Source organism: Balearica regulorum, chromosome 18 (genome assembly GCF_011004875.1).
Source record: "Balearica regulorum gibbericeps isolate bBalReg1 chromosome 18, bBalReg1.pri, whole genome shotgun sequence".
Classification (NCBI taxonomy): domain Eukaryota; kingdom Metazoa; phylum Chordata; class Aves; order Gruiformes; family Gruidae; genus Balearica; species Balearica regulorum.
The window spans coordinates 579,522-603,600 of record NC_046201.1 but is presented as its reverse complement, the minus strand read 5'-3'; the positions used below and the strand labels follow the sequence as shown (position 1 = coordinate 603,600).

The window sequence follows — 24,079 nt, the reverse complement described above, 5'->3', positions numbered from 1 at the left end:
GAAGGCAGTCACCTCCTGCAGGTGCCCAGCAGCCTCAAGCAGGGCCTGGACCAAGTTTGCTCGCCCACATTTCCGCTGTTTCTTCTAATCCTAAAGGGCAAGCAGTTCCGACACCTCCCTCAGCTGTGAGTAGCCCTGGCAGGGCAGCTCTGTGGCAAGAGGCTGGCTCTGGAGCAGGTTGCGTGGCCGCGGTGCTGGCTGTCCCCGCCAACGTGTGCCTGCAGCGCTGGCTCGGCTGCGCTCAGAAGCCGCGTCCCTGCCCAGAGGCAGAGCTGGGCTCCCTGCCCACTTCACCGGGACGAGGGCACCGCTGGAGAGACGGCGCGTGCTCACGCGGCGTGGGCGTACAGGTACGGTGGGACCGGCAGCATCCTGACACCCTCCACGGTGATGCAGCCAGGACAGGGACAAGGTGGGGTTTTGGAGCGCGCTCCGGGGCGGATGGCTGCCGGCCAAGGGGGACAGGCCCGAGGTCTGTGGGCACCTCACAGCGCCGCAGGACCCCAGGGTGAGCGCAGCCTTCGGCCGGCCGCGCCGCGGGCACGGAGGAGGGAGCAGACGAGGGGACGCGGGCGGTGGGATGAGCTGAGCCGGAGGAGCCGGACGGAGAGGAAATGCTTGGGCACAGACATAATCGCAGCCCTCCCCTGCAATTTACTGCTCCGCTCGGCGCAGGCCGGGCGCCAGGTCTGCGAGCTGGGGCCGGGCTCCCGTGCCCGCCCTCGGCGCCTTCCCCTCCCGCTGCCCATCTCCCGCACCGCTGCCCGGCCCTGCCCGCTGCTGCCAGGCCCCGCCCGGGCGGAGGGGCGGCGGGTCCCGGGGCCGCGGATGGCGGGCGGGGGCGGCGGGAGCGGGGGCGGCCGGTGCCCGCGGCGGGGGCCGGGCCGGGCCGGGGGAGGCGAGCGCGGCGCGGAGCCGCATCCTGCGGAGGGGCGGGAGCAGCCGGGCTGGCCCCGCGCCATGCAGAGGAGGAGCAGCAAATCCCCGGAGCACATTAAAAAGCGAGGCTGAGCGGCAGCCGGGGAAGGAAGAAAACACCTCCATAGAAGGCAGCGGAGCAGCGGCCGCAGCAGCGCCCGCAACGCCGCGCAGGGGCCGCGGCTGCCGGACCCAAACTTTCCGGCGGCGGCTCGGCCGGGCCCGGCGGTGGATGCGGCTTTCTCGGCCGGGTCGCTGAGCCTGCAGCCCCGCCGCAAGATGCCCGCCGCGCTGCCCAGCCTGCTGGCCTGGCTGGCGGTGCTGCTGCTCGGCAGGGCCCGCCCGGCCGACGCCTGCAGCTGCTCGCCCATCCACCCGCAACAGGCCTTCTGCAACGCGGACGTAGGTGAGCGCCGCCCGCCGCCCCCGCGCTTTGTCCCCGCGGGGCCCCGCAGCCCCGGCAGGAGCCCCGCAGCCCCGGCAGGAGCCCCGCAGCCCCGGCAGGAGCCCCGCAGCCCCGGCCCGGCCCGCGCGAACTTCCCGGCGGGGGAAGGGGCGGAAAGTTGGCGCGGAGCGGCCGGGCTCGGCGAGCGGGCGGGGAGCGGGCAGAGCCGCCCCCGGCCCCCGGCACCTGCCCGCAGCCCCGCGCGGGTGCGGGCTCCGCGCCCCGGCCGGCCCGGGGGTGTGTCGGCGGGAGCAGATGCGCGGCCGGGCGCGGTCTGTCCGTCCGTCTGTCCGGCCGGCCGGGGTGTGTCCGTCCCTCCCCGCGCGTCTCGCCGTCTCGGGGGGACCCTCGCGGCCGCGCCCGGCATCGCTCCCCGGGGCGTCCCCGGGCGATGGAGGAGCCGCCGCCGGCGGAGCGTTGGCTCTGCCCCCCGCCGCGGGGCTCGGGCTGGGGCCGGGCCGGGCTCCCCGCGGCGCAGCCCCGGTGACACGGGTGAGCCCGGCCTCTCCCAACTTTGATTAAACCGCGATGGTACGTGGCAGCGCGGGGAGCTGACGGCCGGGGGAGGCCAGGGCCCCCCGAGCGCGGCCGCCTCCCGCACGGCCCCGCTTCGCAACAGGCAGCAGCCGGGAGCACGGAGCCGGCACCCAGCCCGGGAGAGCCAGCCGCATCGGGCTCGGTCACCTCCCGTCTGTTCCTTATTTCCAGGCATTTCCTCTCCCCCGTCCCACTTTGTTCGGCTTGGATGCAGCTGAAAGGGAGGGCTTGGCAGCGCCGGGATCTGGATTCCTCTTTCTATGAATAATGCCCTTATTAAATTTTAACATATTAAACAAACAGACCAGCCCCAGTTCCTGACGCTCTCCTTTGCGGGGACGTTCCCAGGCTCAGCTGGAGAGGTAACATTCCCAAACACTTAGGCAGCCCCATCCTCTGGACGGCCCTGCCCCATCCCCGGCTCCTGAGCCAGGATGCTCCTGATGGATTCCCAGGCTCCCCTCACCCTTTCCAGACCCTGCTCCCGGTGTTTCTCCTCTGTGGGGGTAACTCCCGCAGCATCCAGCTGCTGCCCCGTGTGCCCCGGCTCTGCCTGGCCTTGCTGCTCGGCATGGTGTGCCGCGAAGCACGTTGGGGACAGGGAGGTTTCTATACAAAATGGAGCACTGAATTTTCAGAGCTGCTGCTTGAGCCGGTGCCTCTGGACGACGGGTTCTCCTGCGCCTGCTCCGGTAGCGGGGCTGCGGCTTCCCGTCACGCTCTCGTCGGGCTCAGCTTTCCGGGGCACTCGTGACTCACTGCCTGTCCCGGGGTGCTGGCTCAGCCGTGACTCAGCTGCTGAGTCACCGTCTGTCTTGGCAGCCCCGGCTATCTCAGCCGTCCCCGGGGAGGGCACGGTGTGGCCGGGCAGTGGTCGCCTGCGGCTCGGGCTGCCCCACTGCCCTTGGCAGGTGCCTGTCCTGTGGGCGCCCGGAGTTTGTCCTGCTGAGGCAGCCTCCTCCCGGGCTGTGCTGCCCGCAGTGCTGGCACCTCCTGGCTCCCAGCCCCAGTCCCCCACGCAGCTCGTCTGGATCAGTCTTGCCTTGTGTGACCCCAGGTGGGGACAGCGCTGGACTTGGGAAAGCAGGGCTCATCCCGGGATGAGCTCCGCCGCCTTCTCTTCCCATGCAATGTGGATCTGTCCCTGCCCTTCTTGCTGCTTCTCGTCTTCCCCCTGGATGATGCTCTCTGGAGCTGGGAGGCTCCTCAGCCAGCTCCCTCCCCGCGGGTGCGCGGAGCCCAGGGAGAGCCTGGGGTGCTGTCGGGACCTTCCCCAGTTGCTGCGGATGGAGCGGCCCGTGTCCAAGTTGGGCCCGTGGTGGAGATGTGGTGGTGTGGTCATGGCTGATGCCCTGCAGTGCTGGGTCCACCCGGGTGGGCCGATGACCCCAAGGCTCGCGCTCAGCCCTTGGTACGGGGAAGCTGGGTGAGAGCTGTGCAGGGTCCTGTGGGGCTGGGATCCCCACTCCGTAGCGTGGGCAGTGCCTGCCGTGTCCAACTGTGCCTCCCCACGGCCCCTCTGCCCTCATTCGTGCCCCTGCAGCCGGCTCCCATCTGGAGTGGGGCCAGAGCCCAGGGCCGCATTTCCAGGCGGCACAGGGGGAGGCGAACACGACTCTGCCTCGGGCATGGGGTGCTGGGGCGGGGGGGGGGCAGGAGTTGTGTCACCGGGGCTGGTGACTTGGAACAAGTGACCTGGACTGCCTGCACTTGTGCTTCCTGGCCCTTGAGATGAGCAGTGGTTTTCTGCAGGGCCTGAGGGCTCAGGGCTGCCTCATCTGCCATTCCTCACCGGGCCGTGCCCGGGCAGCAGAGGCCGGTGGCTGCTCTCTGCCTGCCGGGGGGTTTGCTCTGCCAGGGCCACTCAGCTGCGGGACGTGCTCAGCTGCTGGGTGGGGACGTGGCCCGGCCAGGGGCTGCAGCAGGAGACCTGGCTTCCACTTGGTCTCCTCTGGAGCAGTGCGGGGATGTGGGGGGTGAGGGAGGTGGTGCTCAGCCCTTCGGGGCATGGCCGTGGCTTTGGCCTTGTGTGGCAGGGCTGGCTCCGGGAGGGGTTGATGGGGCAGCAGAGAGTGGGGACTCGGTGTGCTGCCGGGGACGGGAGGGACCTTGGATGTGACCCCTGGCAGCATTGCGCCGATCCCAGTTGTCCCAGTGCTCGGTTCCTTGTGATGGGGCTCAGGGAGCACGGAGGCAGGGGAGGAATGGGGGCTGCCGGCAGCCGGCGGGGACCGTTCCGAGGAGAGGGTTTGGGGAGAAAGATGGGAGCGGTCCCTGCTGAGGGATGCTGGGGGGAGCACGGCTGCTCAGTGGGCCCGGCCGAGCCCTGCTGGGGCCGGGGAGTTGCTGGTCCCTGGTGCTGCCTCACCGAGCTCCGGCGGTCAGAGCCCTTCCCGTGCGGCTGGCGCTGAGGGGCCGTGGGCTGACTGCCGGCGCTGCCGCTGATTGGGCCCCGTCCCGCTCCCGTCAGAGGGCCGGGATGACGCACGCGGCCATGGCAGCGCGTAACCCATGGCTCCCGCGCAGGCCGGTGGGCGAGTGGGGCCTGGTGCCTGGGTGCTGCCTCCCCCCTCCCCATGGGTGCTGCCATACGCCAGGGGAGCCCCCATGGCCTCCGCCGCTTCTCTCCTGCCCAGCTGTGGGAGACGCTCGGCTGCTAGGTGGGGACATGGTTGCTCAGCTCTGCATCCCTCCAGTCTCTGCATCCCCAAAACTGCCCTGCTGCTGTGCCGGGGCGGGGGTGCCCACTCCACTGCCCCCACAGCTGCTGGGGGGGCGGGCAGGCAACTGGGGGCTGGTTGCTGCCCGTGTGCTCGGCAGGGTTGGGGCCGAGTCCCTCCCAGGGGCGGTTTGCTGGCTCTCCATCTCCGCTGGCCTCAAGCGGGGCTGGAGTGACCCTGGGGCTGCCCCCACGGTGGGGATGGGTGCCCGGGCTGGTGGTGCCGGGCAGGCAGCGGGCAGTGCTGGCACTGGCAGCCGGCCCCTTCGCTCAGTCTGCTGCCAGCAGCCCCGGAGAAGGGAGCTTTGTTCCCCGGCCATTCAGCCCAGCAGCGGCCCCCGCGGTCTGTGGGCATCGGCGCTTCCCGGGCAGCCGCGGGCGGGTGCCGGTGGGGCCGTGCGGCAGAGTCTGGGGTGGGGTGGCGGAGGAAGGGGTGGCCATTCGGCATGTCTCTGGCCAGGAGGGGAGTCGTGGGACTGAGGCTCCTGGCGCTGCCCCTCTGCCCGTGGGACACGCAGGCAGGCGCTTTTCAGCAGCTCCCCCGACTGGGGTGGGCCATGGCAGGATCCACCCCGGCTGCAGGGCAGCACCCACCCAGCTTCCCCTCTTGGCAGGTCTCACTGGGGCAGGTCACCACTTCCCGACCCCCTTTCCTCCCTCCCCAGGGAGAACCTGGGGCTGCCACAGCTCCCCGCAGGGTCTCGCAGCATCTCCACGCTGGCTGCCCACGGCGGCTCCTGCTGTGATGGCAACTGTACACAGCAGGAACCCCCCGCTCAGCAGCCACAAACACGGGGTGCGGCCCCTGAGCTGGGGTAGCCATGTGGCGGGGGCCGGGGAGGATGGCATCCCACCAGCTGGCAAGCCCAGAGAGACATCCTGGTGGGTTTGTGGCACTGGGTGACTCTATTTGCCCCCAGTTTGGCTCCTGGAGCTGTACCGCAGCCCCAGTCTGTCCCAGTTGGTTGCGTGCTCATCGCCCAGCCGGGGGGGAACGGTGCAGGGTTGGCCAGGCCCCAGCTGGGAGACCCTCCCTCCTGGCACCGCTGCTGCCATAGCGTGGGGACCACTCTGCTGTGGGATGCCCTGGGCCCCTCGGCCCCAGGCAGCCCCGGCTGGTCAGGGTGGGAAGTCACCCAGCTCCCCATGGACCTCCGCCCCTCTGCAGCCGGGGGGAAATGCCCCTCTCCCTGCCTGCCCTCCTGCCCGTTCCCGCATCCCGCCGTGGGCAGGAGGATGGGACAGCAAGGAGCGGTGCCGGGAGGCAGCGGCGGCCGTGGGCCGTGCCGAGGCAGCTGCGTGAGGTGTGGGGGGTTATCGAAAGCCCTTGGAACCAGCCCCAGCCACGAGTCCCCTGAGGCAGCAGGCATGGGGAGCCAGCCCCGCTCAGCAGGCAGGGGCTGGAGGGGGGGCAGCAGCTTCCGTGCCGGTGGTGTGCTGTGCCTGCCGTGTGCCCCGGGGAGCCGGGAGAACCTCGGCTCAGCTGCACGGAGGGTCTGGGCTCCGGCAGCCGGTGGCTGTCCCGGCCGGTGGCAGGAGTGGTGGGTGACGCAGCCGGGGGCACTGGTGTTTGGGGAAGTCCGACTGCCGGTCTCTGAGCACCCAGGGGTTTCCTCCGTCCCTCGGCCCTGCGCCCTTGTCCCAGGGATCTCAGCCGGGCTCTGCTCCGGGGCTCCTCTCCGTGATCCATGTGGCTCACCCTCCTTGCCGCTCCGGTTCCTGGCTGGCGTGGAGCAGCTTGGCTGCACTGCTGGGGTCTTGGCGGGGAAAGCGCAGCACAGCCGTCCCCTCCACAAAGCCGCACTGTTCAGAACAAATCCGCCTAGAATTGGGCTGCATTTTTGTCAAGTGATTCATCAGCACGTGAATGGAAAAGGCTGGAGCCCACTGAACCAGTAACCGTTCCCCACGCCTGGAGCCACAGGGCCGGAATCGGCGCGCGGCTCTCCAGCTCGGTTGCACCCATGTTACGCCGCAGACGCGCGGAGCAGCGCAGGGGCTGGCACGCGGCAGGACGCGGCAGCTGCTGGGTCAGGGGGCGAGGGGCGGCCCGTGCCTGCGGTGACTCAGGCGTGCCGCTGGCAGAGCAGCGGGCAGGGACCGAGTCCACGTGTGCCAGGCAGAGCTGCTCCAACCGGGGCCGGGGGCTGCGCCGAGGGACTCGCCCGGCTGCCTACTGCAGGCAAGGAGGCTGGGGGCTTCCTGCACGGCCGAGGTGCTGCCTGTGCTGCCAGCGTGCCCGAGCAGCCCGGCCCTTTCCCAAGGAAGGGGAGCATGGCTGGGAAAGCCCTTTGTGCAGCTCCGGTACCGGCAGGCATCGCGTCCGCCTGCCCCGCACCAGGCAAGTGCCTGCGTTGACTGGGGGCAACTGTTTTGGGAAGTCTCTTGCTCGGCGCCTGCTTGAACTGGTGGCCACGCTCTCCTTTCCAGAGTAAACTTGGTTGGCACTTACCGGAACCCACGTGGGGCCGTGCCCCCCGACCTTCAGCTTAAATAGCATGTCCACGTGCCCCCGCGCCCCATGGTATTTATAGACCGTGGTCAGATTCCCTCTCCTTGCTGTGCCAGGCAAAAGAAGGCAAGCTCATCTGTGCCCGGCTGGCGGGTGGCTCCCTGAACCTGGCTGCTCCCACCCCAGCACCCTTTGGTGGGGGACACGAGCCGGGTCCCCAGCTTGGCTGACGCCTGCCCTCCTGCTGCCCCGGCCAAAGCGCAGCTCCCCCTTCCCTGCCCCGCAGCGTGCACCCAGAGCGGGGCTGGTGGGGCACTGGTGCCCCCGAGGGATGGGGAGCTGGCCTGTACCCCCAGCAGAGCGGGGAGCCCTGTGAGCCCCTGCCCTGCAGCCAGGCCCCCCCTCCCGGCTGTGAGGGTGCTGAGCAGGAGCTGCGGCTTTGGGGCTGCCACTGCCCCCTGCGCCGTCGGCGTTCCCGGTGCTGTCTGGGGCCGGCTGGGAGGATGGAGCCAGGCAGGGCTGGGAGCCGCACAGGCTGTGACCTGCACAGCGCGGCACCGAACCAGCCGCCGTGTCCTGAGCCGGTGAGTAAGGGTGAGCTGGCTGCCTGCTGCCTGCCTGTCCTGCCCGCCCCGGGCACCCTGCAGGTCACTGCCACGTGCTGAGCACTCACATGCTGGTTTGTGTATCCCCGGGCTGTGCTGGCAGCGTGACCGCAGGGACCCTTCCACGGCAGAGCTGGCCCTGCGTCACTGTCCCTGGGCTCCAGGGTGTCGTGGCCTCGCCAGCCCTGGGGCACCCGATGTTGTCCCTTGGCACCGAGCGCTGGGACTGCAGCCCCGGGGCTGCTCGGAGCCGGGAGGGCAGTTGCCTTTGGCCGGGCTACTTGGGGCTGCTGGCCGAGGACCTCGCTGCCTCCCCTCACCGAGCTGTGTTTTTCCACTGCCCCGGCCCTCTGCATCCCTGGGTTATTTTTGCAGGAAGCGACACCCCGCGGCCCCCAGCCCCGGAAGGATGCGGTTTCTGCGCCTGCACGGTGTGAGGCTCTGCACGGCAGTGGTTGAGGTCTGGCAGGGAGCTGGCAGCCCCCCGTGGCAGCTGGGACCCCTCCGTGGTGGGACGGGGACCCCGTGCTCCGGCTGTGGGGGGTGAAGGCTGCCTGATCCCGGGACCCTCGCTCCCCCAGCATGGGGGTGCAGAGGGGCTGGCAGGGGCTGATGAGGCCGGGCACCCCAGCGCGAGTGCAGGCACTTGGTGGGCAGCGCTGGTGGGCACCTCTGCACCCAAAGGTGACCCTCCAAATAGCTCCCTCTGCCCTTTTCTCCTCCAGCCTGGCCGGGACACACGGGTATTTGGCTGGGGCCCTCGTCCGAATCTGGTTTAATTAATGACAGTGGGACAAATACTGTGGTGCTCCCAGGACGCTGCTGGCAGGTTTTAGCTGTCCTGGTGCCGTCTGGGTGATGGGCATGAGACCCAGCCAGCGCTGGCCAAGGGCGACTAGTCCAGCACGGCTGGCGGCCTGGGGTGACCTTTCCTTATCGCCTGCTGTGAGGGTGCTGCTGCAACGGGTGCCAGAGCCCCGTCCCCTTGGGGACAGCGTGTGACAGCCAGCTCTGCGAGCAGCTGGGTGTCTGCGGGCAGGGCAGCGGGGTTTGCTGCAGGCAGCACGGGCAGCTGGCCCCGTGTGAGGCTGGGACCCCCGTGGGACGGGGGGGCTGAGCAGGACTGTCCCACCGGGGCAGCACTGCGTGGCGCTGGTGGCACATCCGGTCCCCGGCCGCCCCTGCTGACCTCAACACTTCTCTCTTGCAGTGATCCGAGCAAAGGCCGTCTCTGCGAAAGAGGTGGATTCGGGGAACGATATATATGGGAATCCGATCAAACGAATCCAGTATGAAATCAAGCAGATCAAGGTAACGGGGCACATCAGGGCAGGACACTGGGGGGGACGGGGCAGCCCCCACGCCAGCCGCTCACTCCCGCTCCTTCTCCCCAGATGTTTAAGGGCCCCGACCAGGACATAGAGTTCATCTACACGGCTCCATCCACTGCCGTGTGCGGCCGGCTGCTGGACACCGGCGGGAAGAAGGAGTATCTCATCGCAGGTGGGTGACCTCGAGGGAGGGCTCTGCGGGACGTCAGTGGCAGAGCTGGCCCTGCCGCCTCGCTTTCCTCCCGAGACGCCTGTGACGTGTTGGCCCCCCCTTCCCCTGCTCCCACCACCGACCCTCGGTGGACCCCCCCGGCTCTGTCCTGGCTGTGCTCGGTGGCCCTGGGCTGTGGCAGGGGCAGCTGGGGGACGAGCCTCTGCTCCCCGGGGTTCACTGGGGACAGTGCACGGTGGGAGGGGCCGGATTGCAGCAGCCTCCAGCCCCCCAGGCTGGGCTGAGCCGCAGGCACCCCGAGCCAACGTCAGGTCCCGGGGGCACCCTCTGAGCAGCCTGTCTGGCCTCTCCCCAGGCAAGTCAGAGGGCAACGGCAAGATGCACATCACGCTCTGCGACTTGGTCTCCACCTGGGACTCACTGAGCCCAACCCAGAAGAAGAGCCTAAACCAGCGGTACCAGATGGGCTGCGAGTGCAAGGTGAGCAGCCGGGCTGCCCCTGAGCATGGGGTGCGCCCCGCTCCCCACGCTGCCGGGGGGTCTGCAGCCCCGAGGCAGGCACAGGCTCCATGGCAAGATGCTCTTCCCTGTCCTTCAAGGACGATGCTGTGCAGAGGGCATGGCACATGGCCGGGGATACGGGAAGGGCGGCCAAGCCTCCGGCTCGCTCTATCTGGGAACCAAGGCCAGCCCTGGGACCCGCACCCAGGGGTGCCCTCAGTCCCCCTTGCATCGGGGTCATGTCCCTGCTGTGCCCCATGGGGATGGGGCAGCCTAGCATCCCTGGTCCAGAGCTGGACCACCAGCCCCAGCTCCCCCCGTGCTGCTTCCTCCCATCCCAGCGTTCCCCCTCGGGGTAGTCGGTGACGGTCTCTGTTGTGTGCAGATCTCGCGCTGCCTCTCCATCCCCTGCTTCGTCTCCTCCTCGGATGAGTGTCTCTGGACAGACTGGGCGATGGAGAAGAACAACGTGGACGGGCGGCAGGCGAAGCACTATGCTTGCATCAAAAGGAGCGACGGCTCGTGCGCCTGGTACCGTGGCATGGCCCCCCCCAAGCAAGAGTTTCTCGACATCGAGGACCCCTAAGCCAAACGAGTGCATTCCAGTAGCCAGTAGAAAAAAACCTGCGAGATGTTAGACTGGTCCACGCTGATATCAATTCCTGGAGACAGCATGAAAATCCGCTCAGCCGTGGGCTTTCCCAGGCTGCGGCGGCTGCCACGTGTGTGCAGGGGGCAGGGATGGGGACGCGCTCTGTCGCAGGCACCGGGCAGCCCGTGGCCACGCTGGCGTTCCTGTGCTCGCGGCAGGGCTGAGCGGGGTGCGGGGGGGCCCCCCCAGTCCCTGCCTGGCCGCGCTCAGCCCTGGCAGCCCGGCAGCTGTGAAGGAAATGAACCCTCGTGAGTGGCGGGAGCTGCCCCGTCTGCGTAGCAGGTCTACCAGTGCCCCTGCCGCGGGGGAGCCGCCCCAGCAGCTCTCGCCAGCCAGCCAGCCCTCCCCACTGCAGCATCCCCGGCTGCCCTCCAGCACTGGGGACCCCGCTATCCCCCCTCCCCACCTGCTGCTCGTCCCTCCCTGTGGGCTGCAGGAGGGGTAAGCCCTCCAGGCAGGGGCTCTGGGGGGCTTTACCATACAGCGCAGCCCCTGGCTGTGTGCGAGGGGCTACGGGCCTTTTGCGGGGCCGGACGGCTCCTGCGCAGGTGCCTTGTCCCAAAAAGCCGGAGGGGCACATCAGCGTGGCTGGGGTGACCCCCCCCCCACGCACCGAGGCACTGCTGCACCTCTCTGCACGTGCTCCTCGCCCCATGGGGACGCAGAGGTGAGTGGGGGGTTCACTGCCTTCCCCAGCACCGCGGGGGGGGGGGAGCATTTCCACTGCAACCTCCTGCACGGGCGGAAAGCTGCTGCCAGACCCTTCTGCAGCCGCCACCGTCGGGCTTAGGCCCACCAGCCTTGGCAGGCAGGCAGGCAGCAGGGCTCGGCAGGGTGTTCCCCCCGGCAGAGCATCAGGGGCTCTGGCAGTGTGGGCGCAGGGTGTTTATCATCGCCTCGTGCGGCTGTTTGCCGAGCCGTGGCCTTTGGCAGCGCCATGGCACTGTGGCTGGTCCAGCTCCCTCCTCTGCGGCGGCGGGGATGGAGCCCGGCACGTGGCTGGGCGCAGGCGGCAGCGCAGCCCGGGAAAACCCGCTCCCTCCGGTGAACCCTCCCACACACCTCGTGCCCCGCTTTCTCTGAGCCATTCCCACGTTGCAGCGGCACCGGCGTGTGCCGCAGAGCTGCCCGGCCACGACACGGGTGGCACCGGCACGTGCGCCCGCCGGCGTGGCCCGCAGCGATGGGAGCGTGCCGGGAATACTGCCCGCAGCCCCGCTCTGGGGGCGTTTTCATGCTGTGCGTCCCTGTAAGGTTTAAGATGTCGTACTGGACCAGTCTGGGCAATTTCAACATATTAAAGAGAAAAATTAAAAAGAAAGAAAAAGAAAAAAAAATCCCCAACCTCTAATCAATCCCATATACGACTCCCGTTCGCTTATTGTATGGTTATATCATATGTGCCATTTGCTCCTGTCTGCTGGTAGTCTATCTTTAATATCTCCACTTGTTTTGCCACCGGCTGTGTGGTCCCTGTGCTGTAATTTCTGTCTCCTCGTCAGGCGCTGCAGTGGCGCCGGTTCCGTGCGGGGTGGCTGCGCCGGGATCTGCCGGGCAGGGACGGCGGCGGCGGGGGCCGCTCCTCCGGCTCGCTCGCGCGCTCGGTCGGTGCCCGCAGCGCCGAGGAGCGGAACGGAACGGAGCGGAGCGGAGCAGAGCAGAGCGGAGCGGTCCGGCCCGGCCCGGCCCGGTGCCGGTTCAGCCCCGCGGGTCGCCGGGCTCCGCAGCCCGCCCAGGCAGAGCGCCCAGGGGGCGGAGCCAGAGTGCGGCACAATGGGCGCGTTCTGGCCCCGCCCCGCCAAGCTCCGCCCCCTGCCGTTGTATCCAGGACACAGACGCGGATCCACCCTCAGTCCGTTCTGGACGCGCAGCGTAGCGGACGGCGGACTCTAGGGGCGGGATCAGTGGGCAGGGCTAGTGGGCTGGACTAGTGAGCCGGACTAGTGAGCTGTACTAGTGGGCTGTACTAGTGAGCCGGACTAGTGAGCTGTACTAGTGACCCGTATTAGTGACCCGTATTAGTGACCCGTATCAGTGACCCGCATCAGTGAGCCGGATCAGTGGGCCGGGCCGGTGGGCCTGGCCGGTGGGCCGGGCCGGGCCGGTGGGCCGGGCCAGTGAGCCAGATTAGTGAGCCGGATCGGTGAGCCGGATCAGTGGGCCGGGCCGGTGGGCCGGGCCGGGCTGGTGGGCCGGGCCAGTGAGCCAGATCAGTGAGCCGGATCAGTGAGCCGTATTAGTGAGCCGGATCGGTGGGCCGGGCCGGTGGGCTCGGCCGGTGGGCCGGGTCGGGCCAGTGGGCCGGGCCAGTGAGCCGAATCGGTGGGCCGGATCGGTGGGCCGGATCGGTGGGCCGGATTAGTACACCAGATCAGTGGGCCGGGCCAGAGAGCCGGATCAGTGGGCCGGGCCGGTGGGCTTGGCCGGTGGGCCGGGCCTGTGGGCCGGGCCGGGCTGGTGGGCCGGGCCAGTGAGCCAGATCAGTGAGCCAGATCAGTGAGCCGTATTAGTGAGCCGGATCGGTGAGCCGGGCCGGTGGGCCGGGCCGGTGGGCTCGGCCGGTGGGCCGGGTCGGGCCAGTGGGCCGGGCCAGTGAGCCGGATCGGTGAGCCGGATCGGTGGGCCGGATCGGTGGGCCGGATTAGTAAACCAGATCAGTGGGCCGGGCCAGAGAGCCGGATCAGTGGGCCGGGCCGGTGGGCCGGGCCGGTGGGCCGGGCCGAGTCAGTGCGTCCGCTGCGGAGGGCGGAGCCGGCGCTGTCTCCACCCCTTACGGGACAGGCGCGGAAGGCGTGTGAGTGTCGCGGCGGGCGGCGCACGTCTGCTCTTTAAGGCGGTGACACGTGCGCGGCGGTCGCGGAGGCCGAGATGGTGAGTGGAGCCGGGACGGGCGGCGGGGCTGGGACGGGGACAGGGACAGGGATGGCGGCGCCGGGGCCAGCCGTGGGCCGGACGCGGCGGAGCGCCGGTACCGGGCGGGCACGTGGCGGCGGGCGGACCGGGGCAGGGGGGCGGTGCTCAAGGTCGCGAGCGGCGGCGGGCGGGAGGGAGGGAGGGAGGGGCGCAGCGCCCGTAGGGGCGGCGGGCGGGGACCCGCCGAGATCTCCGGGGTGCGCGGCGGCGGGGCCGGGCCTGCGGCGGGCCTAGGCTGCGGCCTGTTGCCCTGGCAACGCGTGGCCCCGCGCCGTGAGTGGAATGGCCCGGCCCGGCCCGGCCCGGCCCGGCGGCCCCACTCGACCGGCCACCCCCTGCCCGCAGCCGAGGCCGCCTGGCTCCCCCAAGTCGATCGTGGAGAAGCTGAGGGAGGTGCTGAAGCAGAGCCGGCGGGAGACGGGCAAGGCCGAGGAGCCGGGCCAGCTGGTGGCCACCTCGGCCCAGAAGGTGCTGCTGCAGAAGATCGAGTTCGAGCCCGCCAGCTGCGGCGTCTCCAGCCAGCTAGAGCTGCTGCAGGAGAAGTACGTGCTGCTCAACCCCCAGGCCAAGGCCACCAGCTGCCACTGCGACCCCAAGGAGGAGCCACCCGGCAAGCCCGGTAGGTAGAGAGGATGAGGGGGGGCCCTCCCTCCCTGCGCTCCACACCCTGCGGCTCACCACCCTTCTCCCCGCAGGCAGCAACCATGCCCTGGGGGACCTTGGGGACAGGACCCCCGTGCCCCAGAAGGTGCTCTTCCCCGTGGAGCACCTCTCCATGAAATGGGAGAAGATCCACCGGATCGGTGCGGGGCTGCGCAACATGGGGAACACCTGCTTCCTTAACTCCACCGTGCAGTGCCTGACCTACACGCCACCGCTTGCCAACTACCTGCTCTCCAAGGAGCACGGCCATAACTGTGAGTGGGGAGGCCTGGCGCAGTGGGCGGCAGGGCCCGGGCGGCCGCACCGGCGGGGAGGAGGAGCGCCCGCCTGCCCTGCTCCCAGTGCTGTGCTCAGCACCTCTGTGCGTGGCTCTGGCGAGGGTTGCACAGGTGTCAGGATGCGCCTTCTGTGCTCCCTCCTGCCCGTGTCTCTATCGAGAGGCCGTTCCTGCGTACGGCCCGCTTTTCCTGGCCGTAGCAGAGTTCCTGAGCTCTGCATCCTTGTGTCTGGGGAGGCTTTGTCTCTCCTGGGCGTAGCCAGGACTAATGGGTCGAAATAAGTCTGCTGGCTTACTGGGGGTCCCAAACTGCCCCTGCCTGTGGGGACTGTGTGAGGGCAGGGCAGAAGGCTGCGTACAGGCAGCAGGTGCTGTTTGTGGGTGGCTTTGAAAGGGAGTCTGGTGGGCACCACTCTGAGCTGTTACGAAGGGGAGCATGTGGGGCTCACAGCCCCATCCACGGGGCTCTGGTGGGAACAACCTCTCAGAACTGTCCTGTGGCCTCTTCCAGTGCGTACCTGTGAGCTGTTTGCCATCCACATGGATGCTGGCTTGTCTAGGGGGGTTGGAGTGGCTGGTACTGTGACTGGGGCTGCACCAGCTGGTGTGGCGTGTGCTGGTCCCTCTGTCCCCGGGATGCCCCAGGGCTGTGCCGTAGCACAGAGCTCGCAGGGAAAACAAGTGTGGCTGAGCTGTGTTGGACCAGAGATCTGCCATTCCCTATACTGCCTCCATCTCCTGGGTTTGTCCCCAACATCCTGTCTTCTCCTCTTCTGCTCCAGGTCACCAAGGAGGCTTTTGCATGATGTGTGTTATGCAGAACCATGTGATCCAGGCTTTTGCCAACAGCGGCAACATAATAAAGCCGGTGTCCTTCATCCAAAACCTCAAGAGTAAGGATGGCTGCCCTCCCCTCCCCTCTGTAGCCATGCAGGAGAGCAGTGACTAATGAAGGAGCAGAACCTCTGAGATCAGGGCAGGTCTTGGCAGATAGCTCTTCTGAGATGACTCACTGAGCCTGCCGGGGCTTGGTGACTTCATGGGCTGCGTGGGGCTTCCCCATGTCCGGCATGAGTCTGATGTCTGGTTTGGGTTGAGGGGCCTTGAACCCCGGAGTCCCTGCCCCGAGGGAGGGAGGGTGGACCTGCATCTGCTGCAGCACGTGTGGGGACTGATTCCTCCCTCTCCTGCAGAGATTGCTCCGGACATCCGCTTTGGCAGACAGGAGGATGCGCATGAGTTCCTGCGTTACACCATCGACGCCATGCAGAAGGCCTGCCTGAATGGCTGCACCAAGTATGTGGGGCCTCTGATGGCCCGTTGCTGCTTTCTCTGTCCCCTGCGCCCACGGGAGGGGACTGTGGGATGAACGTGTCCCCCCGGTCAGGCTCATGGACGGAGGTGCTGTCTCCAGGGGCCTTGCGTGGATGGCCCAACTCTGCCCCTCTGTGACACAGCTCTGGGCTGTTGTCTGCCTTCTCCTGACACCTCCACCCCAGTGTAGCTGTGGTCCTGTCCCCAAATCCTGAGGATGCTATGGGCTTGGATCCTGTCCCAGTTGCTGAGGAATCCAGGCGCGCTTGCTAGTTCAGCCCCGGCTCTGTGGCTGTGGGTGAGCAGCTTCCCCCTGGGCCCTCCGTCCCGGGAAGCCTGCCTTGCCTCTGCCTGCAGTACCCAGCCCTGAGCTCCGGCAGGGGTTTCCGCTCCTTCCAGAGGATCCTGGTGCCGACCCTTGAGCTCCAGCACTGGGAGAGCAGACTGGCAGAGTCTGCGGCTTCCCTCTGCTCCCCGGAGCTCTGCAGCCCTGTCTGCTGGCCAGAGCACATAGGGGAGCTGTCCTGAGGACGCAGGGGGTGGCCTGGGGGGATGGCCGTGCGGAGGAGCGGTGTGAGATCTGGTGCTGCTGTGTCTCTAGGTTGGATCGCCAGACCCAGGCCACGACACTGGTTTACCAGATCTTCGGTGGTTACCTGCAGTCCCGTGGTGAGTGCTGGCTGCCAGGTCCTGGGCCTGTGACTCTCAGGGCTGCTGCTTCCCACTAAAAATCTTTCAGGAAAATTCCTAAGCGTGTGTAAAGTATCCAGAGGTGCAGTTGGTCAGTCTTGCGGTACCTATGGGTCATCAGCCCTGTTGTGGCAATGGAAAAAACTGTTGGTTGTGGGTCCCCAGCTCATTGCCAGCAGCAAAGGTGCCTGTGTTGCCAGCTCTCTCATAACACTTGCTGTCCCAGTGCTTAGTGGAATGGGCAGCCTTCCTCCTTGCCAGGCTGTGAGTCCTGGTGCCCCCATCCCAGGGCCCAAAGCTGGAGAGAGGAACACTGCGGCTGCCTGCGCTGTGCTGGGGTGGTGGTGGGTGCAGGAGTTGTGCCAGGGTGTGCTCATTGCTCCCTCTTTTGCAGTGAAGTGCTTGGCGTGCAAGAATGTCTCGGACACCTGTGACCCTTACCTGGACCTGGCAGTGGAGATCGAGGTACTGCGGCAGGGTGGGGATGGGGAGAGCCCTGCAGCCGCACCATTGCGGCAGGGGGATGTTCCTGCAGCCGCACCATTGCTGGTCTCAAGGCTCTGTAACTTGCCAGCATCAAGGCACGGTGCAGACAGGAGGGAAGCAGCTTCCATTGTTGCGCTGCCTTCTTTGTCTGGCAGAGCAGCGCCCGTGTCCTGAGCATGAGCCACGACTCCTCCACTGAGGCTCCGCGGTGTTGGGGGGCAGTGCAACCGTCCCTCGCGGCGTGCCGGCCAGTGCCTGGCTGGTGGCAGGCTCATGAGTTTGGTGTAGTCTGTGGCCTGTGCTCACGCTCTGTCATCTCTCGGGCCAGCATCTCAGCAGGGAGCTGGGCTGTCACTCATGCCCTGACCTCTGCTCTGTCCTTGCAGCAAGCCACCAACATAATGGAGGCACTGGAGCTGTTTGTGAAGCCAGACATGCTGGGCGGCGAGAATGCCTACAAGTGTGCCAAGTGAGTGTGCGGGGCTGCGGGCGGGAAGGGGCCTGCGGGTGTGCTGGTGGGAAGCGGGTGGAAAGCTTGCCACAATACAGGAGGGCTTCTTTGCCTGCCCCACGGCTAAACCGTGAGGTACGTGGCCACGGAAGCCTGTGATGAAGCCTGCCGCTCCTCAGCTCCCTCCTCTCGTGAGGAGGACCTGGGCCAGCAGACATGGCTGTGGGCAAGTGGCCTGGAGCGGTGCCTGGTGTCACAGGGTCATTTCTGTGGGGCTGGCAATCATCTGGGTGGTGGAATAGCTTGAACAGCTTGAGCTTTTCCCGTGCAGATGCAAGGAGAAAGTGTCGGCCAGCAAATGCCTCACCATCCACCGAGCCTCCAATGTTCTCACGCTCTCGCTGAAGCGCTTTGCCAACTGTGGTGGAGGCAAAATCACAAAGGTGAGTGCGTGGCAATCCGGAGCTAGGGCTGTCTCCTGGCCTGAGGCCCAGAGCAGAGTGGGAGATGGTCCTGTGCACGGTGTGAGCTCTGCTGCAGTCCTGCAGCCCTTCCCCAGCGGTGCAGTGGGAGTTTGGCTCATCCTGGCATCTTCCTCAGCGTGACTGCTGCCTAGGGAGAGCAGGTCCCCCTCTCTCAAGAGATGGGACTCATAGCACAGCTGCGCTGCTCTTGCTCTACCAAGAAAGCTGTCTGCTGTGCAGGCTCCTGAGAACATCCTCTCTCTGCAGGACGTGGGGTACCCTGAGTTCTTGGACATCCGCCCTTACATGTCTCAGAGCAAAGGGGAGCCCATCATGTATGGACTCTATGGGGTGCTGGTTCACTCTGGGTACAGCTGCAATGCAGGGCACTACTACTGCTATGTGAAGGTGAGCCAGGGGTGCTCTTGGCACCAGCTGGGGGCTGGTGGGTGCTTGTGGGTCTCTGGAGCATGCAGAAAGGAGGGTGCTCGGCAAATGTGCGTGGTGTGGAGCACTGGATCAGGGGTACGGGCTGTGTTCTGCCCTAGGAAGTGTGGAGGTCTGCTCTCACAGAGTCCCCTTGCCTGCCCTGGACCGCCTGTGGGTTTTGGGGAGAGGAGCTCTGCTGATGGGCTCTGATCCTGCTGCTCTTCAGGCCAGGAGGGTCCCCAGACACAGCCTGACTCCATTCTCTCTTCTCCTTCCGCAGGCCAGCAACGGGCAGTGGTATCAAATGAACGATGACCTGGTCCGCTCCAGCAACATCAAAGTGGTCCTCAACCAGCAGGCCTATGTGCTGTTCTACCTGAGGTGAGAGCGGCCCCTCTGCCCCCTGCTCTCAGCTTTTGGTCTGGTAGCGTGTGCCTGCGTGTGGGAAATAGCTTGGCTCAAGTAGCCCCGGTGCCCGTGTGCATGCGCTGGCTCGGAGGGGGGTGGCAGGGAGAGGTCCAGCCCCTTGTCGTGGTTTTGCTGTAGATGAAGAGCACCTCACCTCCTTGGAGCTTCTGGCTCCTGTTTGTTGTGCGCACCTCTGATGAGAGCATTCCAGTCGCTCGAACCCTCGCAGTTAACACGTGCGCTTCTCTGCCTTCACCAGAATCCCCAGCCCCAAGGAGACCTCGGACGGGCCAATTGCCAAAGCTGCCCCCAGCCTGCCTGGCCATGCTGGCAGCGTCTCCAAGCAGGTCAAGAAGCCTGTGATCAACAGGTCCCTGTATTCACCACCGACGGGCCGGGTGAGTCCTGATGGCTGCTCTCAGCCAGTGCTCCCAGAGCTGCTGTCCCTCTGCCTGCTCTGTGAGGGCAGGTGGGCTGCAGCTTCGCAGGGAGGAGGCACGCCACTCTGAATGGGCAGGCGTGAGGGAGGACGGTTTGCAGGAGGGATCCTGCTGAGAAGGGTTCCTGTTGGGCCTGGAGAGGGACGGGGAGGGCAGTATTGCTCTGCGTCCTTGGCTCCTTGAATTCTCTCCTCGCTGAACTTCTCTCTTTCTCTTTATCTAGAGACGAGACACGTTGCCAGGGAAGAAGGTTCCGGGACCGGAGGAGGTCGGAGTTCCTGTGGCCCGCAGCACTTCTGAGGTGAGACTGAAGCGGCGGAAGCGGCCGAATGGAGACGCTCCATGGAAGCGGCCGAATGGAGACGCTCCACGGAAGCGGCCGAGTGAAGACGCTCCACCGCAGCGGCCGAACGGAGACGCTCCACCGCAGCGGCCGAACGGAGACGCTCCACCGCAGCGGCCGAGTGGAGACGCTCCACGGAAGCGGCCGAGTGGAGACGCTCCACGGAAGCGGCCGAGTGGAGACGCTCCACCGCAGCTGCCGAATGGAGACGCTCCACCGCAGCTGCCGAGTGGAGACGCTCCACCGCAGCTGCCGAATGGAGACGCTCCACGGAAGCGGCCAAGTGGAGACGCTCCACCGCAGCTGCCGAATGGAGACGCTCCACGGAAGCGGCCGAGTGGAGACGCTCCACCGCAGCTGCCGAATGGAGACGCTCCACGGAAGCGGCCGAGTGGAGACGCTCCACCGCAGCTGCCGAATGGAGACGCTCCACGGAAGCGGCCGAGTGGAGACGCTCCACCGCAGCTGCCGAATGGAGACGCTCCACGGAAGCGGCCGAGTGGAGACGCTCCACCGCAGCTGCCGAATGGAGACGCTCCACGGAAGCGGCCGAGTGGAGACGCTCCACCGCAGCTGCCGAATGGAGACGCTCCACGGAAGCGGCCGAATGGAGACGCTCCACCGCAGCTGCCGAGTGGAGACGCGCCACCGCAGCTGCCGAGTGGAGACGCGCCACCGCAGCTGCCGAGTGGAGACGCGCCACCGCAGCTGCCGAGTGGAGACGCGCCACCGCAGCTGCCGAATGGAGACGCTCCACCGCAGCTGCCGAATGGAGATGCCCACGCAACCGAAGCGCTGCCCAACAACGCAGCCCGGAGGCCTGAGAAGCCGCTCTTCTTCCCGCAGCTGCCACCGCAGCTGCCGAATGGAGACGCTCCACCGCAGCTGCCGAATGGAGACGCTCCACCGCAGCTGCCGAATGGAGATGCCCACGCAACCGAAGCGCTGCCCAACAACGCAGCCCGGAGGCCTGAGAAGCCGCTCTCCTTCCCGCAGCTGCCTCTTGTGCCCCCAGCAGTTCACGGCTTATGCAACACCAGCAGTGCAAATGGGGCCAAAGCAGAGCTGCCCCAGCAGAGCTCCTGGGAGAGCAAGCAGCCACCTACCTCACCCAAGCTGCTGCTGAAGCCCAGCCCGGAGCCTGGGAGCAGTGGGGAGAATGCTGGGACCCTGGAGCCGGATTCCTGTGGCAGCAGTGCTTGCAGCCCAGCGCATGGCGCAGTGGGGAAGCTGGCCAAAGCATCCCAGGAGGCCAAGAGTGGAACCAGCAGTTTCTGCACCTCTCAGGAAATGGACTGTGGCATGGACCTCCCTGCTGGCCCCGGCACTGAGCCGGCTGCCCCCAAAGACTCCAAGCCGGCAAAATTAAAATCCTCCCTGTTGGCCAGTGGAGCTCTGGAACTGAGCAGCACCATGTCACCGCCACTGACCAAGAAGCTGGTGCTCTCTGCCAAAAAGGTGAGTCTGAGCTTCTGTCCAGAGTCTTCAATTGGTGCCTTGTGCCTTCTGAACTGGGGCTCGTGTTGGGGGCAAGTGTAGAGCTAACGCTGGGTGTCTTGCGAAGCCGGAGGTGGGTGGGGAGAGCCCCTCAGCCCCAGGGCTGTAGCAGTTGCTCTGCCTTCCCTCTGGGTTGGGGTGTGGGGCCAGGCCCCTGCTGTTGTCCAGGCCCCTGCTGCTGTTCGCATCCCTGAGTGATGCCAGAGAAATGGCTCCTGCCTTCTTGCTCAGGACGGAGGGGTGGCGGTGCCAGTCTCTGCAGCGGGGCGGCCTTGCCAGCCTTCTTGGGGCAGCGTGTCCCCTGGGGTGAGAGGGAGCAGGTAATGCTGCAGCTGGAGGGCTGCAGAGTTGCCCCCTCCCCGGGGAGCAGCGTGGGACTGGCCCTCTGGGTGCCGCTGTGCAGCCAGGGCTCAGGATGGTGTGCTGGGGTTACTGTTCTTTAAATTTCCTTCCTTCCTTTTTTCCTTTGTGCTTCTAACTGAAAACACTTCTGATTCTTCTTCTACCACCCCCACTTCCCTCCCCCATCTGTGTCTGTTCCCCTCCCCTTTCTCTGGGCTCCCCTTTTTATTTTCTCCTCTTGGCTCATGGAAACCTCTTTTCTTTAGACCACCAAGTTTTTTTTATTTATGTCAATAACTGCAGGGCAACACCGCACAGAAGGTGAGCAGAAGTGACCACCACGCACAACCTCATCCACAATCTGCTGACCGCACCTACCCCACGAACGCCACCCAGCCCGACTCTACTCCCTGGCCTTTCGGCAAGTTGAGGTAAGTGGTGCCAGTCACTCCCAGGCTTCTGCACGGCAGCAAGGCCAGCAGCAGCCTTGGGGCACTCCATGAGGCAAATGTCTGGCATCACAGCTGGCTCGGGGGGCAATTTTGGCAGCTGGCTCTCCTGTTCTCCTGGGCTGGCAGGGCTTGCTCTGGATCCTAGAAGCAGGGCTGTTTTGGCACTGGATGGGAAGGAGCTTTGCAGGCTCTGACCCAGTACTAGTGTCCCGTGGGATCAGGAGGCACCAGCCTGCTCTAGATCTTGCGCTGGGTCTCCCTTGTATCCTTCACTGTCAGCACGTGCTGCAGCAACACTCAGTCTTTCCTAATCCCCCATGGGACAGCGTGTGCCCTGCATGTGGCTGGCACAGGGCAGGTGCAGGGTCACTGTGTGTACTTGCAGCTGCTGCTCTGAGAACAGGATCTGATTCAGATTTTGTGGCTGAGATGGTGGCAGTTGGGTGCTATGCTCGTGCACCTTGGGGTGGGGAGGAAGAGAGGGGCTCCTGCTCCTGACCTGGCTTTCAGATCATGTCAGCCTCTTTTCCTGTCCTTCAGGCTGTCCTCATCCTCTCTTAAACTACCAAATCCTGAAAAGCCTGCCTTCAACTTCATCCTCAACAAAACCTCTCAGCTCCCAGCCTCCCCCCTGACCAACGGTTCCACTGCCCACCCTTCCCACCACCTTCCTCCCTGCAGCAGGGAGAACATGCCCAGCCAGGTCACCCCTGGTTCCTCCAAAAAGAAGGAGCAGAAGCAGCATCATGGAGCAGATGGCAGTTCTTGTGCTCTGGCTATGAAGGGCAAGGATCAAGTCTCCAGCCCCCCCAGGAAGAAAAAGAGCCTTGCTCAACAAGGCTTGGTGTCTCTGGTGGGGAAGGACGCAGCAGGCAAGGGTCCCAGCAGTGGCAGGGAGGTGCTGGGCTGTCAGGACCTGGAGAGCAGGCTCAGGCAGCAAGTATCAGACCCCACTGCTCACCTGGACATGCAGCCCATCAAGAAGAAGAAGAAGAAGAAGAGAAAGAGGAGGATGGAGGAGATGGAGTGCTGCTCTGGGATGCTGGCCTCGGGCAGGTGAGGGGCTAGGGACACGCGAGCACCCTGCACACCTCCGCTCTGCCTGAAGTCAGGCTCCTGGGCTGCGGTCGGGGGGAGCTCTTGTCTTTCTGCGGGTGGGATGAGCCTTGCCATGGAGCCAGCTGAAGCTCTGGCTTGCTGGTGGTGGTTTCAGCCCTTCCTGAGTGCAGCACTGGGGTGTGGGTGTCCCTGCGTCCCATTGCCATGCAGGGAGCTTGAACTCTTCCCCCTCTGGTCTGGCGAGAGCAAGCTGACCCCTGCTGCCTTCCCCAGCTCTAGGAGGGCTGAGAAGGAGCCTGGGAGGGCAAAGCAGCAGTGGAGCGTGGAGGCTGGGGCTGCAGGGAGCGAGCACCGCAAGCGCAAGTGGAGGGAAAGCTTCAGCAGCCGAACCTCAAAGCATCCGGCTGCCAACAGTGTCCACAGCGCAGATGGCACCCCAGGTATGACCGCGTGCCTCCACCCTGCCTGGTGCGGCAGAGCTGGCTGCTCATCTACCCGTGCAGCCCCTCAGGACCAGTGTGCACTCCCTGGTGCTTGCTGGTCCCCACAACTGCCTGGGGCTCTGCCTGACCCCCCCATCCTCGGCTGACCTGCCCCCTGGCCTGCTCGCCGCTCATGGGGAGAGCTGCCTGGTTGTACCTGGGTGAGGGCGTGCTCCTCTCCAGACGTGTGGGGACGGGCCCCTCAAGGGGTGCAGTTTACCCCCAGCTCCTCCCGGCCCAGGACAGGCCCCAGTGTCCCCAAACCCCCTGTGCCAGCAGGGCCTTGTTAGTCCCCACAGTGTCTCCTGGGGCAAGACCTGCCTCTGAGATGGAGCGACACAGCAGCTCCCTCTGCTCCCTCCGGCTTGTCCTCACCCTGCCTGTTTCCACAGCGGCAGCGCGTGCCTGGGACAGCCAGGCCGAGGGTGGCAACAGGCGCTGCCCAGCTGCCCTGAGCCCTGAGCCCGGCCCGGCACCCAAGAGCCAGGAGTCATCCAGCGTGGTGGAGGAGCTGCTCAGGAACTCCTTGGACAAGGCTTACGGCAAACAAGGTAATCCTTGCTCGCCTGGGTGGGCAAATGGCCCCACAGCTCCCCTGCCCCCCAGCCCAGTGTGGTGGGTGCAGCGGAACGCAGCGGGGTGCTCCCTGCTGACCGTGCTGCTCCGCAGTCTTGACCTGGGAGGGCGAGATCTCGGCTGTCAGCCAGGATGCCATTCAGGACGCAGCACGGGCCCGGAGTGAGACCATCATCGATGAGTGGGACGAGGAGTTTGACAGAGGGAAGGTGGGTGCTAGCCCCGTCCCCCGGGGGGGAGGCAGGGGCCTCTGCGCTCTGACCCTGAGACCCTTCCTGCCTCTGCACAGGTAAAGAGGATTAAAATACTAAAGCGGGAGAGGAGGCAAAATTTCAATCCGTTCCAGCGGCTGCAGAGCAAGCACAACTTCTGCTCGGGCATGCACCCTGCCAAGGGGGCCAGCCGGAGCCCCCAGCTCTGAGGTGAGTGAGCCCGGGAACGGGTGTGGGGAGGTGGAGGGT

General features: G+C 66.3%; 2 protein-coding genes across 2 annotated transcripts; both read left to right on the top strand.

Annotated features, from left to right (window-relative positions):
• Positions 1-881: 881 nt before the first annotated feature.
• Positions 882-11,795, top strand: TIMP2 (TIMP metallopeptidase inhibitor 2). The gene is made up of 5 exons (XM_075771028.1): positions 882-1,324; positions 8,887-8,987; positions 9,071-9,179; positions 9,535-9,659; positions 10,066-11,795. Exons 1-5 carry the CDS (start codon positions 1,198-1,200, stop codon positions 10,264-10,266), a joined length of 663 nt encoding a protein of 220 aa, XP_075627143.1. The 5' UTR covers positions 882-1,197; the 3' UTR covers positions 10,267-11,795.
• A 1,311-nt stretch (positions 11,796-13,106) lies between these two features.
• Positions 13,107-24,039, top strand: USP36 (ubiquitin specific peptidase 36). The gene is made up of 20 exons (XM_075770529.1): positions 13,107-13,203; positions 13,591-13,864; positions 13,941-14,162; positions 14,968-15,078; positions 15,379-15,481; positions 16,101-16,168; positions 16,584-16,654; positions 17,062-17,144; positions 17,458-17,569; positions 17,858-17,998; positions 18,300-18,400; positions 18,687-18,825; positions 19,091-19,168; positions 20,057-20,668; positions 21,353-21,480; positions 22,042-22,557; positions 22,834-23,000; positions 23,435-23,593; positions 23,712-23,827; positions 23,908-24,039. The coding sequence occupies exons 1-20, from the start codon at positions 13,201-13,203 to the stop codon at positions 24,037-24,039; spliced, it is 3,336 nt and encodes a 1,111-aa protein (XP_075626644.1). The 5' UTR covers positions 13,107-13,200.
• Positions 24,040-24,079: the final 40 nt, after the last annotated feature.

What these genes read in the sequence shown, in the direction of transcription:
- TIMP2 (XM_075771028.1), top strand. Translation starts at nt 1,198, where the DNA reads ATGCCCGCCGCGCTGCCCAGCCTGCTGGCCTGGCTGGCGGTGCTGCTG. An exon ending in CTTCTGCAACGCGGACGTAG is followed by an intron (nt 1,325 to 8,886) that starts GTGAGCGCCGCC and finishes TCTCTCTTGCAG; the next exon opens with TGATCCGAGCAAAGGCCGTC. An exon ending in GAAGGAGTATCTCATCGCAG is followed by an intron (nt 9,180 to 9,534) that starts GTGGGTGACCTC and finishes GCCTCTCCCCAG; the next exon opens with GCAAGTCAGAGGGCAACGGC.
- USP36 (XM_075770529.1), top strand. An exon ending in TGGCCCGCAGCACTTCTGAG is followed by an intron (nt 19,169 to 20,056) that starts GTGAGACTGAAG and finishes TTCTTCCCGCAG; the next exon opens with CTGCCACCGCAGCTGCCGAA. An exon ending in AGGAGTTTGACAGAGGGAAG is followed by an intron (nt 23,828 to 23,907) that starts GTGGGTGCTAGC and finishes GCCTCTGCACAG; the next exon opens with GTAAAGAGGATTAAAATACT.